Genomic DNA, 20,184 nt, shown 5'->3' on the forward strand with positions numbered 1-20,184 from the left:
TCACTAATCATAACCTAAAATTAATTAAGAGGATAGATTAGGTATTAAATAAATAACTAGATATGGGGTGACCTGGAATGCCTCTACCAAAATAAAACCATGGTCCCAAAAAAACCATGGTCCCCAAAAAATCGTTCTTACTTATTTGGCAATCCCACATTAATACGCAGGTTGGTGAACGTATTTGCACATATGTCATAGGGAGAGAAAATCTCTAAGATATCAACTTTTAAGAAATTAGTCGGTCTCTTTGATTGTTACTTTCCATTTTTTCTTGCAACGCGTCTTATAAATGAAATCTCTCAGCCATATCCCCCTCAAAATTTGGGTGAAAGGTAAAGAATGGCGAAAGAGCAACAGGTTCAAATCCCTATGGTGAAGCTAGGAACTCAAGGTTTAGAGGTAAGGCCCACTTCGAATGCACTCCATTTCTAATTCCGCAATCAGCATACATCACCATCTCTCTGTAATCTGTATCCCTAATCCTTAATCATTCAGACTACTGCGGAAGTTTAGTCAATCGAGTACAAATAATTTAGATAAACAAGGGTATTTAGTCAATGTAAATCCGACTAAACGAGCAGTAGATTTTGTGCTTAACCATGTGACTCATAGGCTTGGGCTTAGATTGTACATTCATTTTTGGTACTACACAATTAGAGAGTCGTTGGATTTTTCTACTTTGTCATGGAATAAACAATGATGAAACTGTATTCCCAGATTTTCCGATTTAAACATTTTTTTTTTGTTGGTCAAACATTCCCAGTGTAAATATGGAGTGCTTTTACTTTTTTCCATTTTTGCTGTTCCAAAGGTATTCCCCAATCAGTAATGTTTTTTTCTTTTTTTTTTTTTTTTTTTTTTTTTTTTTTCTTTTTTTTTTTGACAGGTATCGAAGTTGGGATTTGGGTGTATGGGACTATCTGGAGTTCATAATTCTCCTTTGTCCGATGACGCTGGGGTTACAATTATCAAGGATGCTTTCATTAAGGGAATCACTTTTTTTGACACTGCAGATATTTATGGACCTCACATCAACGAAGTCCTGCTGGGAAAGGTGTGTTATTCAAATCTCTAAACAACTGACCACAAAACACATCCTGTGATACACCTTGTTTGTTTGCAGCTGAGTCATCTGAGTCATCTGAATCTGAGTCGTCTGGATCTGAGTCAAATCACCTGACTCATCTGGATCTGACTCACTAAGGTCTGAGTCAGTAAATATGTTTGTTTTGTGAGTCAGACCTGACTCAACTGACTGGATTTTTTTGGACATAAATTGCCCTTATGCACATTTCAAACCATAATATCTATCACTAATGAAACATCACAAATTGTTCCATTCCATTCTAAACAACTTCTTTCTTTTGATGGAATTAAACATTACAAAACAATAAAATCTAAAGATTTCATTCCTACAAACATAAAAGAAGCAACAAATCTAAAGGAGACTAGCTATCTCATCACGTAAGTTGTTCATATATATCTGCTCTTGTCTTCCAAACAGACAAGGTCCATTTTCTTCCGTTTCCGATTCCACCTGTGTCTCATTCATATCAAATGTCTCATTCTCATATTCTTTAAATAGGCAATCGTCCAATGCATTACGACGTAGAAAGTTATGTATAGACATGCAAGCAATGACGATATCTCTTTGTGTCTCAAATGAGTAAGAAGGCATTTTACTTAAAACAAGAAATCTTACTTTCAATACCCCGAATGTTCTCTCAATCACATTCCTCAATCGAGCATGGGCTTGATTGAATTTCTATTCCTTTACCGTTGGAGGTACTCTTCGGTAATCACCAATCCAATACCTTATGTTGCGATACGGACACATAAACCCCTTCGTGTGAGAGTACGCAGCATCACATAGATAGTATTTGCCTGTAAATGTACAACGAAAACATATTATCATCAATGTAAAGAGTACGCTGTTGAATATTATCATAATCATGTTTCTCATCCATCTCTAAGATAAACTATAACACAATATACTCAAAAGACTTCACTTGAACCAGTAAGAGAACAAGTTATCTGCAAGAAGCAAGAACTCTACAACTACAGTTAAAAATAAGTAAACTAGAACAACCTAAAAACCTACAGCTGATGAAATATGTAAACTGAAAACACACTGTAAATATTTGGAAGGGTAACTGTAATTCATAAACAAATACCAAAGGGAATTTCCACTAGTCTGAAGTTATTCAATTACTGCCTACAAAAGTACAATAGAGATTGGTAATGGTACAAAAGAGAGAATAGGGTTAAGTGGGCATGCATGTGTTTGACATAAAGTGAACAGTACCCAAAAGAGAGTGCTGCACTTCTGCTGACAAAACATACCTGCTTCCTTGCAGACATCTCTGCTCTGCTAAAAGCAGTAGAGAGGACGACTGAGGTTAGTGAGTGAGATAAAGAAAAAAAAAACAAGTCAGATATTTCAGAGGTGGTGATAGATGCAAGCAAGCAACAAACAAAACAAGGATATTTAATTGCAACCAAACAAAGTAAACAATAAATGCAGTAAGCATTTGTTACTACTGAACCAAAAATACAACCTTATTTTTATAGTTTCTATAGTTGCATGTCTATTGCAATTTCTAATTATTACCTGTATTAGTTTCTAAGACCCCTTACTAACAGAAGTAACAAATCATCACACAATAACAGAAAAATGGGACTTAAAATAGAGATATTACCTGGTGGAGGTAAAGGAAACTTGAAAGATGGATCACGCACTGCTTCGGTCAACACTCTCGAGTCATGGGCAGTGCCTTCCCATCCAACCACTACATATAAAAAGTACATATCCCAATCACATATCGCAAGCACGTTTTGGGAACATTCTCCTCTTCCCCTTCCTCTATACGGTGTTTGCTTCTCGACTGAAATGCTCGCACTAATTAGAGTGCCATCCAATGCACCAAGGGCACCTTTAAAAGCACCTTCTCTGAGACGTTTATGTCTTTTAGTTATAGCTGGCTTGTCAAATATATTAGGTGGAGGAACTAAAACTTCAGCAGACCAAATCTTCATAGCAGTCAACACTTCATGAAAATACTTACTAACTGTTTCACCCGAATGTTGAAAGTGATGTAAAATTACACGATTTCTACAGTTGTGCCCAATTGTGTATAAAAACATCGCCATCTTCTCCTCTACTTCTATATATTTACTATCCTCTAAAAGTCCTTTAGCTTGGAATTCGTTACATAATAGGGTAAAAGGAACCTTACTCATTCTCAATAGGTTGTACATATCCCTCGGATTTCCATCTAACAGCTCTTGGGTGAAACCTTTTCCCGTTAAAATTGACTTCTTGTACTTCGGGCGTACACGCCGTTTAGCCTTCTTAAGTTTCTTCACTAACAAACATAAAACTACTAATTGAGATAATAAGGTTTTCATTTTCCTGAAAAGACCAAGTAGATTAAAGAAACTCAATTTCAATACTACTAGCTACTGAGAAAGTAAACAGAGTATCTTTCTTTTTTTTGCAATCAGCATTGTTGTCCTCATTATGGATGAAAGATTAACTTGACTTCAAAAAATCTACATTGTTATTTTATATGTAACGGGAGAAAGGCCGAGAAAAAAATACCTGCTTTAGGATCCAGTGATGGAAACAAATGTCTGCCTACTGAGATAATGTATAAGGTTATATGCGAACTAGCCCTACAATGCAACCAAACAACATTTGTATAAGCAAATGTTTTCCAAAAAGAGAAGAGTACAATAAGAGAAAACACATAGCAGGTAAAAGGCTTAGATGGCGCTAGCACATCATCATTTTTTCAAACTAATGTCGAGGTCTCTGCATCAAAAGCCGCGTTGCACATTAGATGGTGCTATCACATACGTTCATAAATACTCTAGTACACAGTACATAAACCTCTTTAAACCAACACAAACCAATTAAAACAGTTAAAAAGAAAAGAAGAATTTTTATATACAATGATCAAATAAAACTATGGAAGATTATAAAAAACCAAAGAAATCACTCATTTATTAGTCATTTGTAGACCCGTGTCTAAATGATCAAATTAAATCTAAATCCAACCATAAATCGTTCATTCCATTACTGAAATGTGAAAACAATGCAATAAGATCTTTTACCCTTTTTTTTTTCTTTTTTCAGTCATGTATTTTATCGAACACTTGGTGCGACGTTTTGTTTAGAGGTTTATATCCCCTGATTCATTTGAGCTCCTTCAAACTACGTAATTACAGAAACCATAAGAAACCCAGAAAAGATCTATCACTTTAGAGAGAAATCAGTAAACAAGAACCCAAGATTCAGTAGAAACGCCAGAAAAATTAATTGATAGAACCCAAGATCTATCACCAGAAGAACCTACAATTAACGTACTCAATCCCTAATTCAATATAGCAGAACAAACCCTAATAAAAAAAATTAAAATGAAAACGAAGAACCCTAATCTGAGATAGCAGAAAAAGAAAAACAAAATTATTAGCAATTACAATAACAATGATGATGAAGAATTGTACCTGATGATTTGGTAGCACTAACCAGGATATTATACCTGAAGATGATGATGATTCAAAAGGAAGCTTTTAGATGATATGAAACAGATCAAAAGATGAGATGAGGTGATGAAGGAGAATATCAGTTGAAGACGAAGGAGATATCATATGAGGGCGATGATGGAGATCGGGTTTGGTTGCTTATCTCCCATCTCTCCTCTTGACGGAACAAACGAAGAAAATGAGAAAAGAAGAAATGTAATTTTTTGATATAATATCGAGGGCATTTTTGTCAATTTCTATGACTCAGGGGTAATAGGCACCGACTCAGGAGCATTTCCATGCCTGACTCTACAGGGACCGAGTCAGGGGTTAGGCACGACTCAGATGCCGAGTCAGATGTTATAAAAAATGCAAACCAAACAGTCTAAGTGCTGACTCGGTGCGAGTCAGGGGTTGACTCAGATCCAGACACCGAGTCAGCTGCAAACAAACAAGGTCATAGAGTCCCGATTTTCTATTTGCATTTCTTCAAATTGTGATAGAAGAAGTTATCAGATGAAAAAACTTGTTACTCCCTCCGTTACTTTTTAATAGTCTGGTTTTGTTTTTAGAGAAATTTAAGGAAATTAAGAGAACTAATCATTGAAAGTGGTCCTCATGACACTTGTCAATAAAAGAAGTGAAGTGAAATGGTCCTCATGACACTTGTCAGCAAAAGAATTAAAATACAATGGTCCACATGACATTTATCATCAAAAAAAATTAAGAAAAAAATGGTCCCAGAAAATTAAAGTAACATTTGACTTTCCCAATTAAGAAACTAGCCTATTTTTTTGAAACATTTATTTATAAAAACCAGCATATTAAAAAGGAACGGAGGGAGTAGTTTTTATCATAGCCTATGCCTTTCGAGCTGTATTATAAGAACGTGTCGTGTGGCCCGTGCTGAATGTGGACGATCATTTTTAAATTTAGCCAGTTTGGTTTCTTCAGGCTAAAAAATGTAGTATACCAAAATGAATTTGATTGCAAGAGATGTAATTAAAACTTGCAGGCACTAAAGGAATTGCCCCGAGAAAAGGTCCAAGTCGCTACCAAGTTTGGTGTTGTTGGCATGGGGCCTTCTGGACTTTTAGTTAACGGGTCACCTGAATATGTACGTTCCTGTTGTGAAGCTAGCCTCGAACGTCTTGATGTGGAATATATTGATCTTTATTATCAACATCGCGTGGATAGATCAGTACCTATAGAAGAAACAGTGAGTTGTTTTCATGTGAACTTAATTGAGTTTGATCTTATTTTTCAAATATATGAAGTGGTTTTAACGAAATGAAATGAATTATCTTTTGGGAAGTTAGATGGGGGAGCTTAAGAAGTTGGTCGAAGAAGGAAAAGTAAAGTATATCGGGTTATCTAACGCTAGCGTGGATACAATAAGGAGGGCGCATGCCGTTCATCCCATATCTGCTTTACAAATGGAGTGGTCGCTGTGGACTCGAGATATCGAAGATGAGATAGTCCCAGTTTGCAGGTTTGGCTTTCGACAAGTACATTAATTGTTTGTGTTTCTTAGATATCTTATGTCTTATGTTAGTCTATTAGTTTTTGATCATTCTACGTTAAATATGAAAATGGCGTCATACTAAAATGCAGGGAGTTAGGCATCGGATTGGTGCCATACAGCCCTCTTGGTCGTGGATTTTTCGGTGGGAAAGCATTTGCAGAAAGTTCGGATGAGAAAATATCAATGGTAAAATTTAAGCACCATGCCTTATTGTTTACTTCCGGATGAGCTTGATAGAATTGTAGTTGCAGGAAATGGGATAATTTCATGACTTTACCTTAACCACAGCCATTTTGCAACTTCGGTAGTTTAACTGGTTTCCATGTTGCTTTTGTAGGGTAGACATCCTAGGCTTGAAGGCGAAAACTTGGACAAAAACAAGATTCTATTTACTCGTGTAGGAAAATTGGCTGAAAAGCATGAATGCACGCCTGCCCAACTAGCTTTAGCATGGCTTCTTCATCAAGGAGACAATGTGGTTCCTATTCCTGGTATGCAAGTATTTTCTAGAATTTGCACACAAGAGGTGACGGTGGTTCAGATTAGCTTATATCATTGCTAATTCAGCTGACCATGCAGTTGTGTATACTTTTCCAGGTACTACTAAGATTAAGAACCTAGATGTTAATATTGGGTCTCTGGGGTTGAAGCTTACAGAGGATGATGTTAAGGAGCTTTCGGATGCAGTACCTATCAGCGAGGTGGCAGGTGCCAGCGACTACAATTTCCTGTCTAGTACCTCATGGAAATTTGCAAATACGCCCCCTCAGAAATAATAAAATGTCCATGTTATTGATTTTTTTTCAGTGTATAATTGGTGTTTTACATGGACAATTTGGTACCCATATTTGATATTACAAACAGAGTTTTGTTCATTTTCGTCTTCAAGTATAGGTAGTTGTTAGAACTTTAAAAATTAGAGACGGTGCCGGGTAAAGATACACCGTATGTAACAGAGGTGAATGGGACTACATTGAAGTGTTCATTTCTCTTGGGCCTACTATCCAGTGTTATCGTCACCCACATTAATTTGCGAGTGGGTGAACGAGTAGTTGGCTTTGACAAAGAATCTCATAGAACGTTCAGACGTGGTAGGTGAAAATTGAGGAGACGTGCAGTCGTGGTTTTTGTTTTGGTCACCTAATTCCTTGATATTTTCCTCTTTGAAACTGTTTTTTTTTTTCATTCATTCTTTCCTGTTGATAATTTGGGCGAAGAAAACAAAATGGAGGAAGAGAAACAAGTTGATTTTCCAACTGTGAAATTAGGAAATCAAGGTTTGGAGGTAGAAACTCAATTCCTTGCATTTTTTTTTTTTTTTAAATTTCTGATTTGGTTTTAGTCAGGGTTGATACTTGTTCATGTAAGTGGGTTTTTGATATTAGCTGTGTAATCTTCACTTTCATGTCAGTTTAGGGACATTTAATTGCAAGCATGCGGCTCATTACTGGTGTTGGAACTTGGAACTGTGTTTATTTACGAAGTAGTGAACTTCAAATGAATCTATGGGTGTATTTTGATCAAAAAACTTAGAAGTGGTCTTAATCTGACATAAATTACTCTGCCCAATGTCAATTTTACTTTTTATCCAGTGAACCTAAGAGTTAGTACTAGTGTTTCTTAGTTTTCAGTTTTAGAATGTTGATTTGAAGCTTTCCCCATTTATTCGTTTGTATGTTTGTCGTATGAGTAATCAGCAATTTCAATATTCACCAGGTGTCGAAATTGGGTTTTGGGTGTATGGGACTAACTGGAGCTTACAATTCTCCTCTCACTGATGATGCTGGGATTGCAATACTTAAGGAAGCTTTCAGTAAAGGAATTACTTTCTTTGACACCTCAGATGTTTATGGACCTCATACTAATGAGGTCCTAGTTGGAAAGGTATACAAATGCATAATTTCACTTACCACATCACTAAGCAGACACTTACACTTACCACATCACTAATCAAACTTGGGAACCTTGCTCATTTTGCATTTTGGTATTCAGATTATGATCAGAGGAAATCTTAGCTTTTTTACTTTAGTCAAGTAGTTTCTGTTCGAGATTTTTTTTCTCATGTTACTTGTATGTTGCCTACCGGAAATACTGAGCGAGTCTGGCTTTCTGATATCTTAAATTATCAGGCACTGAAGGAATTGCCTCGAGATAAAATTCAAATAGCCAGCAAGTTTGGTATTGTTGGAATGACTCCCGCTGGAACATTAGTTAAAGGTACACCTGAATATGTACGTTCTTGTTGTGAAGCTAGTCTTAAACGTCTTGATGTGGAGTACATTGATCTTTATTATCAACATCGTGTGGACACATCAGTACCCATAGAAAAAACCGTGAGTTCTTTTGTTTCTATCTGATTATAGTTTTATTATGTTCCTTGAACTTGCTCTTCTATTTGTGGATGGTAGAATCTATGTTGCTAATTGAGATAAAATTATCTTTGGGTAAAGGTAGATGGGGGAACTTAAGAAGCTGGTTGAAGAAGGAAAAATAAAGTACATTGGATTATCTGAAGCAAATGTTGACACAATAAGGAGGGCACATGCAGTTCACCCCATATCCGCGTTACAGATGGAGTGGTCCATCTGGACTCGTGATATCGAGGAAGAGATAGTCCCAGTTTGCAGGTCTGTTTCAGGTTCCCCATGTGAGAAGTATATATATCCTATCTAGTTTGAATTCAACTTCTTATGAATGTTAAGTTACTCCTCAACCTTCTGAATTTGAGAGTTCATTTATCTTGGTATCAGTATTTAAAATGCGGTAGTGAAATTATGAGGTGACCTTAATGTGCAGGGAATTAGGTATTGGGTTGGTACCATACAGCCCAATTGGTCGTGGATTTTTTGGTGGGAAGGCAGTTGTTGAAAGTTTGGATGAAAAGAGTTCCTTGGTATGAATTTTGTCATCATATAACTCATATCTATTTTGTCCTTCTCATCTTTGTGATCTGTGTAGATGCATTTCTAGGAGTTTGGGATGGAGATAATAAATTTGGTGACTTTCTGTTTCGTGTTAGCTTGGGCATCCTAGGTTCAAAGGTGAAAACCTGGACAAAAACAAGATTTTTTATACTCGCATAGTAAAATTGGCTGAGAAGCATGGATGCACCCCTGCCCAACTAGCTTTAGCTTGGGTTCTTCATCAAGGGGACGATGTTGTGCCAATCCCCGGTAAGGGTCCATTTCAATTCTTCAGTGACACCTTTGTTATTCATGTTTTCTTATGAAATAAAAACTTAACTTTAGCATAATCTTTTTCAAACACCCTTAACTTCTATGTCCCAAAACAGACAGATTTATTCAGAATCGAAGAAGAATATTTGTGTCCAAGTCATGGTGATCTGTTGATGACAGACACAACTTAACTGATTATTACTTTGGTATATTTAAGGTACAACTAAGATTAAGAACCTCCACGACAACATTGGGTCTGCAATGGTGAAGCTTACAAAAGAAGAAATGAATGAGATATCGGACGCAGTACCTATTGATGAAGTGGCGGGAGCTAGAACCTATGACAGCATGGTTAATGCCTCATGGATGTTTGCAAATACTCCACCTTTAAAGATCTAAACTAGTAGCCGTGCATGATGTTGAATTTCTCAGTGCTTGTTCATTATTTGGACAATGCTGTATCAATAACAAAAATACGTTGTAGACAGTGTATGAAAGTTCTCTTTCTGTAGACCGATCGTACTTTTGTGTGTTTGTTCTTATTTTTTACAAGAACTACGATATTAAGAAAAATCTGGTTCCATTAGAAAGCTGCAGTCGCTCCTTTCCTCTCCAGGTCCTCAATGTTGTCTAAAACAAACAAACAGAAAGGATCCGTAGAAAGATTAGACGAGGCATAAATTACACCACTAGATCACTGTCCACCTGAAACGGTGAGAGTGCAAATTTTAACCACAAAGTTGAATGACAACCCTCACTCAAAGAGGGCTAACAAGTAACAACATCCAAGGGAGGGAGAATCTTTTCAACTTTAGATTATGTTTTATTCTATTTTGTCGGCTGGCACTTCATTCGACTCTTGGAAGACAGTGGGGGACGCTCAAGTAAAAAGTTGGAACCACTTCTCTCTATTTTGCATTAGACAATCTGGGTGAGGAGAGGAGAATTAATGGCGGAAGAACAGAAAGTTAAAATTCCAATGGTGAAATTAGGAAACCAGGGGTTACAGGTAATATCCCATCTTATAGAACTGTTTGGATTTTATTAGGTCACTAGACTGACTCACTTAATCTGATCGATGATTGCCGTATAATGAATTTTAGGTTTGTTTTTCTCTTTTCGTTCCAGTAGGTGTCGAAGTTGGGTTTTGGATGTATGGGATTAACTGGGATTTACCATATACCACTCTCTGATGATGTTGGGATTTCAATTGTCAAGGATGCATTCACTAGAGGAATCACATTTTTCGACTCTGCAGATGTTTATGGACCTCACACCAATGAAGTTTTGCTTGGAAAGGTATACACTTTCTACGAGTTAAACCGCGGTTAATTAGGTTACATTTTTCTTTGTTGAGTTCATAAATGTCACACAAAGCTGTAATACTGATTGTGCAAGGTAACTGAATCTTGCAGGCCCTGAAGCAATTGCCACGAGAACAAATTCAAATAGCTACCAAGTTTGGTATTGCTGGAACTGGACCAACTGGGGTTTTAATTAAAGGTACACCGGAATATGTACGTTCCTGTTGTGAAGCTAGTCTCAAACGTCTTGATGTGGAATATATTGATCTTTATTATCAACATCGTGTGGATACATCAGTACCCATAGAAGAAACTGTGAGTTCTTATGTATATTCCCGTATTTCCGTTCTTTTTCTCAAGGCTGTCTTGAAACGCGGTTATGGAGTTGGGGTGTTTACCCCTTTATCTTACTAATTTTCCATTACTTAGTGATTGGGGGAGTTATTGAGATACGACTATCTTTTGAGAAATGTAGATGGGTGAACTTAAGAAGTTGGTCGAGGAAGGAAAAATAAAATATGTGGGTTTATATGAAGCAAGCGTGGACACAATAAGGAGGGCACATGCAGTTCACCCCATAACTGCTTTGCAAATGGAGTGGTCCCTTTTGACTCGTGAGATCGAGGAAGAGAGTCCCAATTTGCAGGTCTGTTCCAAGTTATGAAGGAGAAATATTGTGTTTGTCATATCTGATTTCATATAGCTTTATTACATAGTTAGAATTCTTGTTATTATTGCGACTTTGTATGTTGTTTCTATCAGGTTCTTGAATTTCCTTTTTAACGAATGGAAGTTATGATATACTGGTAATTGCAGGGAACTAGGTATTGGATTAGTGTCATACAACCCTCTTGGTCGTGGATTTTTTGGAGGGAAGGCAGTTGTTGAAAGTGTGTACGAGAAGAGTTTCTTGGTACAACTCTAATCGACATAACTCTTTAATATTTTTAGTTTTACCAGCTTATGATCAAACTATAACGTTCAGAAAGTAGAATGAAGAAGGGGATTGTTTCGTGATAAATAACCTAAATTCATGTCATTGCTGTTGCTAGATTTCACACCCTAGGTTCAGAGGCGAAAACTTGGACAAAAACAAGATTTTCTATACTCGCATAGCAATCTTGGCTGAAAAACATGGATGCACCCCTGCCCAACTAGCTTTAGCATGGGTTCTTCATCAAGGAGGCGACATTGTCCCTATCCCTGGTAAGCAACTATTTTAATTCTTAGTGTTTTCTTTTTCATTGTCTTCCTATTATGAAACAACAAAGTAACATGAGCTACATTTAGTTGGTAAAGTTATCACTCGAACTTGCACTCTTTTCATAATCAAAATTAAGTGATGTTGTTGGGATATCTTGAGCTCTGGGCGTAAGGTTCTAAGTGGAAGTCATGGAGACTTTTGGATATAGATAAGAACCTAGAAGAGGTTTTGTACAATGTTATTTTCCCGTTTTTTTTTTCTCAACTTTTCCTTCTGTTGATCTTCGTAGGTACGACTAAGATTAAGAACTTGGACGATAATATTGGCGCTCTAAGTGTGCAACTTACAAAAGAAGACATGAAGGAGATTTCAGATGCAGTGCCTGCTGATGAAGTGGCGGGTTCACGAATCTATGACACCTTGTACAGTACCTCGTGGAAGTTTGCAAATACGCCACCCATCAAGATGTCAAATTAGCCAGAAGTTTGTCTAGTTTACTTGCAAATACGCCACCCATCAAGATGTCAAATTAGCCAGAAGTTTGTCTAGTTTACTTGTTGCTGCAACAATCTGGTATATGGTATACTATCTTATAGAAATATGTGGTTTTTTATGTATGTATTAATATAATAGGTACTTGACTTCCATAAAGTTCAGACCCCTTTCATCTTCCCTCTCTCTCCACTTCTCCGTAAAAAAAGGAAAAAAAAAAACCAACTTCATTTTCTTGCTCAAATCTAGTCCATTTTGGGCTAGATGTGAGCAAGGATCTTAGTTTTTTTTTTGTGTTTTAGTTTCAGAATAACATGATTCTTTCCGGTTAGGGTTATAATTTTGCTTTGTTTGCCGGCTACGGCTTCCTTTCTTCACCTTCATGGTGATTTTTGTCTTCACCTTTATAGTGATTATTATCTTCACCTTCATGGTGATTCTCTTTTATTTTAATGGTTACTTGATCTTGATTATATGTTTGTTCAAGTGCTTCGCCGGATTCAGGTTACTCTTGATTCTCCGATCAACAAATTTGCAGATTACTCTTATACCATTGGAGCATTACTTCATCAGGAAGACGATTTATCAAATGGTCCATTAATATTATGAAGACTATCTTCTCTCCGATTCAATCGGTTCTTGCATTCTTTTATTAGGTCAGTATTTGGAATTCCTTCTCTTTTCCTTGTCGGAATTTCCAATCATGTATCTTTACAAGCGTGTTGTTTCTTGTTACTTTTTGAATTTGATGTACTTGAGATCCATGTAATCATGATTTCCATTAATGAAAATTAAATTACAAAAAAAAAAGACTTCCATAAAATTCAAAACACGTGAAGTTAAGTTTTCCTTTTGAGTTTATAATTTTCAAACCAATTATACGTTTCGAAATGTCCTCACCAAAACGCTTGTTTCACAAAACTCAAAAAAGGCCTATTTCGGCCAATAGGAAGCGAGAGTTTCCTCACCGTTCAACGTGTAAGCTTTATTTTTCTAGGCCTTTAAGTCTTTAAATTCTAGTTCCGTTCTCAATCAACACTTTGTCCTTGTCCATTGCACTCCACATATTGAGGGTGGCTGAGCTATTTTTGCTAAATAGTGTGGAAAACTTGGTAGTTCTTTACGGTATATGTAATCCTCACATTTGTATTGTATTGGAATTTTTCATGTCCCTGTTGGTGGCTGCCGTCATGACGATGGAGTGCCTTGGTATTTTCTATAAGTGTAGCTAGCACATGTACTTGGTTGTGCCCTAATTAGTATTGAATCTGTAATCATTTTGGACATAATCAAATTGAATCTATTGCTACTAGTTTACGCCCCTGTTTAGGTTTTTTCTTCATCTATATGGCGTAGATCCTATAGTTATAGTGTAGATCACTACAACTGGTATCAAGGCGGTCTTTCCTTAGATAAATCATTGATGACAGTACACCTTTGAAGCAATTAGATGGAATGACAAAGAAATTAAGTCTTGAACTCAAGGAATTGAGTGATGAGATCAAAGATCTGAAAGGAGCAAAGCAAGACATGGCATTTATCAAGAGTTTGCGTGTGGTTCAGAAGGCATATCAGATATCCACAGATGAGAATTAATATTCTAGTCCAAAATACTCAGTTAATCTTAGCTAATCAAGCTTCAACTTCAAATCGAAATTTTGAAGAGAAAGAAGATAGTGAAGCTGAATATATGGGTAGAAGGGAGAACTATGATAAATTTAGATTTAAAGCCGGTGGAGGAAGACATCCGTCCTTTGAACATCAAGTATTTCAGGCTAACCAGTCAGGGCAATTCCATAATTACAGACCTAAGGTGGACTTTCCTTGTTTTGATGGTACTAATCTTAGAGAATGGATTAGGAATTGCAAGTATTTCATTTTGCATCATATGAATGATGAGAAAAAGGTTTACATAGATACACTCTACATGGAAGGAAAGGCAGGCATTTGATTTCAGGACTACCAGGAAGGTAAGCGAATTCTTTACTAGAATGAATTTATTGTGGATGTTTGTAATCGATTTCAGGAATTAGGTCATAATAATACTGTAGGGGGATTCATTAAGCTGCTACAAATTGGGACTGTCTTAGAATATCAAGAGTAATTTGAGGAACTTAAATCCCTAATGGTAGCTCAAAGCAGATCTCTTAGTGAAGACTACTTTGCTCATAGTTTCATAAGTGGACTTAAAGAGGAAGGTTCCACCTATTTGCCACCCACACTTCTCATATTTACCACCCTCATCATAATTTCTAAAGTAATTTAACTTTTTAATTCTACCTTTTCCTATTTACCACCTATAAAAATCAAATTAAATTTTGATTAGCTAACTTCTTATTTGTCTTCTTCTCCATTGATTTCTATTTCTATTAAAAAAAAAACATTGCTATAGTTTGTCGCAAGTCATCAACAACAGCAAAATCCTTATTGGAAGAATATTTCCCATGTTGGAAGTTGTTTATTTTCAGTTTTTGGATCTTTCTTCACTTACAGTTAAGGATAGCATCATCATGTAAAAGTTTAACCCTTTGATTAAGCCAAAAATCCATTATGTGTGATATTTGTGACTTTGGTATCTGATGTGATTTTTAATGTTGTAGAAAAAGTGGTAAGAAAGATGTCGTTCACTCGGACTCGTTGAGGTTTGATTTAAGACTTAAGAATAAAAATACTAAAAATATATTCACAAGATTGTCACAATTGAAAAGGCGAGGGTATCCAAATATACCTCAAGCTAAAACTTTTCCTTCCTATAAGTCCTTTCTCCGAAAGTGATTGTCTATGGACTGTCGAGACAATACAACTAATCGGTTCACACTTCGTGTGATCGTCTATGGATACGAGATCGAGACAATACAACAACGAAGTATGTTTACTTGATACAAAGGTTCGGACTTAACCAAACACAATAGGATTGCTTATCAAGTAAATAGGAATTAAAGTTTGTGTAATTTACTTTAATTATAGTAAAACAATTATAATGCGGAAAATAAAAGTAAATGACACGGCAAAATTTTGTTAAAGAGGAAAACCACAAATGCAGAAAAACCCCGGGACCTTGTCCAGAATTGAATACTCTCAGGATTAAGCCGTTATACAAAATAAACCAACTTCGTATAGTTGAGACCAAACAACTAAACCTATAGTTCACCTAGTTCCGTCTGTATTCCCACGCCTCCAACTTATGAATAAGTCACGTACTTGGAACAATTCCTTTGGTTCGTATTCCAAACAGTAAAGGAAGAACAAATCTGTTTGGTATCAACTCTCTTCAACCAAGTGATATGAGTCGGACAAAGGCTCTTCTGTTTATCTCAATAAACTCCTTCGTCAGGTCCTTAGATTTATCTTATGTTCAATTACCCAAGGTAATAGTAAGATTTTGCAATCAATACTTTTAATCACAAAGAACCGTATTGATGCCGATCCACTCAACTAATCAATCCAATCTACCACAAGGATAAACCGATTATAGTTGGATCCTCTTTTTACCGAAACAAGTATTGTGCACACCAAAGATTTATATAACCAAGTCAGAAATATTTTATCTCTTCTTTGTCTTCAAATCTTCGTAGATCTTCAATAAACTCCTGCACACAACTACTTGAATCTCTTGTGATCAATCACACACAGAACGGAGTTTGTTAACAATGGATTATCACAAGATCGTTTTTAGAACCAACAACAGTCTAAAGATCCATGTCGAAACTTTGAACTAGTTTGAGTGAATCTTATATTAGAAGAGAAGATTTTCAATCATAAACAAACTAGGTGCAATCAAAGTTCAACCACCGTTAGTCAATCAAATAAATGGAAAACAAAAGATAAACCGCAATTATCTAGTTTCCCACCAACAGTACTAATAGAGCTTCTCAATCCCAAAGAAGACTTTAAACTGAGCGGTCGTAAGAGATTTCGCCTAATTAGGTTACTCTCCTCTCCGAATAGGCGGTTTCACCAGTAACAGTACAACAGAGGAAGTTTACTGTCATGAATTATTAGTTTGCTAGAAATGCAAACTTCAAGTATTTATAGACAAGGAAGTTTGGACACCAAGGAATTTCCAAAACCGAAAATATTCTCAAGATATTCAATAATAATTTCCAAATTCGATTTTCATAATTCCTGAGAATGCTCTGTCCAAAATATTGATCGAAAATCTCCTTGGAAAATCTTTAACTAGTAAATGCACATTACTAATTCTTATTTTCCATATATATAATTAAAACCTTAATTAAAATATTCTTAACTTATTTAATTTCGATCCTGGGATTTTCTTCCTTTTAGCTGTTAAGGAATATCTTTGAACGATAAAAGATACGCATAAATGCACGCGTTCAAAGTGTGTCGACATCCTTAATTTTCAGTCCTCTTTCATACTTACACACTTGAAACCGATTTACCATGCTTCCAAACAAGTTTAGAATTGGTTCATCTGTCTTTCAAGAGCTATGTGATTGATCAAGAACACTCGATCACAATCATCGGTTTAACGGTTCTACCAAAACAAGTTTCGGTTATACCTCCGTGTGAGTACTGTGCATAGTCACACTAGCTTCCCAAAATTCGGTTGACTAGGTACTAGGATCAGTTCACCACATATATATGGTGTCTAACTTATATGTGTTGCACATGTCCATAGGATCGGTTCCCCTTTGCCTAAAAACGTGTTGCACATGTCCATAGGATCGGTTCCCCTTTCTGCTATAAACCTTGCTGCACCTCATAAAAGGATCGATTCCCCTTTTTGATGTGTTGCACCTCTTACTAGGATCGGTTCCTTTTTACCCAGAGTTAGGTCTTACAAACTACACAAACTCGATCATACCATCAGGTGATTACTTAAGATCGGTTTCACTAATAAAAGTCATACCAATACATAAGTCAGGCCTTATGTGAATAGTTTTACCAAGAACACAAACAAGTCATGAGCGGTTGTACTAATCACACATATTAGTCGTTCATAAGATATGCAATGAATAACAATCCCAATAACGCCTGTCGATTTCCTTTTCGATTCACAAACTAAATTCATGATCTTACTTCCTTAAAACACATGTAAAACATTGTTTCCTAGGATGAAATCCTCACCTCATACCCATACATAATCACAATAGCATTCAAATGATTACTTCGATGTCTTATCTATAAAGTTTAATAGTTAAGCAATAAACCTCGTATTGTATTCCTTAATACTATGTCTATCTAGAGTGTTCATGTTTCGCAGTTTTGTTTTCAATATGCACGACTTGAAAGATACGTTAGGGAATGAAACAGTTCAAGTCAAATATCACTAACCTCAAGTGGAAGGATGATGTTGTGGTTGTATCTCCTTACTTCTTCACTTCTTCAAGTCTTCGCAATACTTGTAATGTCTCATATCCTAATACTTTCAAGCTAACCTATACGAAGTTGACTCTAGTACATTTAATCAAGCGACTCTTAAATGAGTTTTGGTTCACTAAAATATGACAATCAAACTTGACATACCAACACTTGGTGGGTTCAACCGAGCTATGCTCTAACAACAATATCGAGAGGTACTGGGACTCAGGATTCCACCAAACTCATAACATAAGGTTCAAATATTAATTCTTTTAACAATTATAGCTCAATAAATAAAGACATGAACTCTTATTTTTTCCAAGGCAGATTCTCAAAATATTAGTTGTAAGTCCTAAGCATGGGACATCAAAACATCTAAGCAAGCATAACCCATCAAATGATATGACAACTAATTAATCAAAATCATAATTCAATTTTAATTAGTGAAAAAGTCATATAAGAATTAAATATAATTACCCATGTATGATATTAGGCTTCCTCTTTCATCCCAGTGTTGGGTTTATCTCCTCATATCAAAAACATACTCAAAAGATTGAATCATGACTCAAAAAGGTGTTTTATTGAAGAAAATAATATTACAGCGGATTTGCAACATATATAGATGTTACAGAACCACTGTTACAAAGGAATAAGACTGTAGATGAACGATAGTTTCTGGTGTAGCAGAACTGCGACTGTCTGTGTGCGTCAATGTTCTTTGTTTCCTTCTTCTTCAGCAGCAGCAGGGTACTTTCCTGTAACCCTAATTTCTCCGCCTCTGCAGCCTCCCTAAGCCTCCGCATCGACCCCAAATTCTCGACTATCCTCTCTGAGTCTCGAAACAACTTATATATATTCTACAGGTGACGATATTTCGAGAAAGATTTCAATTATCTTCCCCGTTCTCTTCTCTGCAAGCCACGAACTTTTCTGCCTTTCCCTTTTCTTCTACGTGTAAGTTGAGTTGTCCAAGCCTCCAAAACTCTCTCAAGACCCTAATCAAATCTTCATAGAATCTCTTCTTTCCATCCTTCCACGTAACTTCCACGTATTGAAACAGAAAAATACCCGATATATTATCATCTACTCTGTTTTAAGAAATCTTCTTTCTTTCCATGAATAAATCCCCCAACTTCCCTGTTTTGATAAAACAGGCCAATCACCGTACGATCCCGTGAAAAACTCCATGAAAATCTCTCTTCAATCTTTCTCAGGAAACCCAAGAAAACTATCCTCCCCTGTGTTGTCGAGAACTGATTATCTAGCCCATTTCAATCGATCCAAACTCTCATAATAAGCCTGTCTACTCTTGATAAGTCAGCCCATCAAAAATCAGCCATTGAATCTCGTTATTTCACGTCCAACTGATGCTCCCAAATTCACGCAGGTAATAATATAGTTTCCCTCCAAAATAGTGTTTGAACGATGAAGAAAAAGGGGTTGCCCCTATCCTCTGGTGGGGTGTAAATAACATGCGACAGTAAATAGTAAAGAGGGTGCCCCTTATCAACTGGGTGCCCCTTATCCAAATGAGGGGTGCGTTTGTAGTTTTCTCCCAAGAGCGCAAAAACCACTTTTCGAGCCAATTTCACCGCAAATTCTTATTTCTCCAAAAACACCTACAAAACACATAAAATGCCAAATAAATACAAAAATGGGTACTAACAATATAGAAAATCGAGATCAAAATAGACACATAAATGCGTCTATCTGTATCCCAAGATTAGAATCAGCTTAACATAAGGCTTGGTATGATCTATCTATACGTGACCTAACTAGTAAACCAGTATGTGGTGGATCATAATAACCATGTGAAAAGATGAGGGTACCCAAATACACCACAATCTTTTTGTTTCAGCCTATAAATCCTCTTACCAAGTGTGATCGTCTATGGACAAAGTCGAGACAATACAACAACTTCGGTATTCACACTTTGTGTGATAGTCTATGGATACGAGATCTAGACAATACAACAATCAAAGTGTGATACTTGATAATGGGTTCGGTAATAACCAAACTACTCTATAGGATCACTATCAGGTATGACAGAGTTGACGTATGTGTATTTTACTTTATTATAATAAAAATTATAATGCGGAAATCAAAGTAAAAGACACAACAATATTTTGTTAACGAGGAAACTGCAAATGCATGAAAACCCCGGTACCTAGTCCATATTTGAATACTCTCAGAATTAAGTCGTTATACAAAATCTAAACCAACTTCGTATAGTTGAGACCAAGCAGACTACCCCTAGCTACTTAGTTCGCTCAATATCCCTGCGCTTCCGACTTCAAGAGTCATGCACTAGTGCAATTCCTTTGGATTGTATTCCAAACAGTAAAGGAACACCAAATCTGTTTGATAACAACTCCTTAGATTCTTTTCAAGATAAAGATATCCTAAGTCATACGCAAAGGCTCTTCTGTTTAATCTAATAAACTCATTTGCCTGGTTAGATCAATCTAACTTTAACTATCGAAATAGTCAAGTCCAGATTCGCAATCAATCAATATATATCTCAAAGAGAAACTATAAAGCGACGCCGATCTCACGCAACTAATCAATCGAATAAATATGATTCTAGTTGGATCCCAGCCGATCAAGGTTTGTGCACACAATTCACAA

At 36.3% G+C, this 20,184-nt stretch overlaps 2 protein-coding genes and 1 pseudogene across 2 annotated transcripts; all 3 read left to right on the top strand.

The window, feature by feature from the left end:
* The first annotated feature begins 342 nt into the window (after nt 1-342).
* LOC113361734 (probable aldo-keto reductase 1) lies at nt 343-6,831 on the top strand. Its single transcript, XM_026604867.1, has 7 exons — nt 343-402; nt 890-1,057; nt 5,546-5,749; nt 5,850-6,022; nt 6,145-6,241; nt 6,393-6,546; nt 6,653-6,831. Exons 1-7 carry the CDS (start codon nt 343-345, stop codon nt 6,829-6,831), a joined length of 1,035 nt encoding a protein of 344 aa, XP_026460652.1.
* Nucleotides 6,832-7,183: 352 nt separating this feature from the next.
* On the top strand, nt 7,184-9,821 carry LOC113357761 (perakine reductase-like). The gene is made up of 7 exons (XM_026601214.1): nt 7,184-7,340; nt 7,772-7,939; nt 8,185-8,388; nt 8,510-8,682; nt 8,852-8,948; nt 9,075-9,228; nt 9,449-9,821. Exons 1-7 carry the CDS (start codon nt 7,281-7,283, stop codon nt 9,628-9,630), a joined length of 1,038 nt encoding a protein of 345 aa, XP_026456999.1. The 5' UTR covers nt 7,184-7,280; the 3' UTR covers nt 9,631-9,821.
* A 137-nt stretch (nt 9,822-9,958) lies between these two features.
* On the top strand, nt 9,959-12,405 carry LOC113357760 (annotated as a pseudogene).
* Nucleotides 12,406-20,184: the final 7,779 nt, after the last annotated feature.

This window comes from Papaver somniferum, chromosome 3 (assembly GCF_003573695.1).
Source record: "Papaver somniferum cultivar HN1 chromosome 3, ASM357369v1, whole genome shotgun sequence".
Taxonomy (NCBI): Eukaryota; Viridiplantae; Streptophyta; class Magnoliopsida; order Ranunculales; family Papaveraceae; genus Papaver; species Papaver somniferum.

Excerpts from the sequence above, each read along its gene's own strand:
- LOC113357761 (XM_026601214.1), top strand. The coding sequence starts at position 7,281 with ATGGAGGAAGAGAAACAAGTTGATTTTCCAACTGTGAAATTAGGAAAT. Across the intron at positions 7,940-8,184 it reads ATGAGGTCCTAGTTGGAAAG|GCACTGAAGGAATTGCCTCG; the intron begins GTATACAAATGC and ends TTAAATTATCAG. Across the intron at positions 8,389-8,509 it reads CAGTACCCATAGAAAAAACC|ATGGGGGAACTTAAGAAGCT; the intron begins GTGAGTTCTTTT and ends GGGTAAAGGTAG.
- LOC113361734 (XM_026604867.1), top strand. The coding sequence starts at position 343 with ATGGCGAAAGAGCAACAGGTTCAAATCCCTATGGTGAAGCTAGGAACT. Across the intron at positions 1,058-5,545 it reads ACGAAGTCCTGCTGGGAAAG|GCACTAAAGGAATTGCCCCG; the intron begins GTGTGTTATTCA and ends TAAAACTTGCAG. Across the intron at positions 6,023-6,144 it reads GAGATAGTCCCAGTTTGCAG|GGAGTTAGGCATCGGATTGG; the intron begins GTTTGGCTTTCG and ends ACTAAAATGCAG.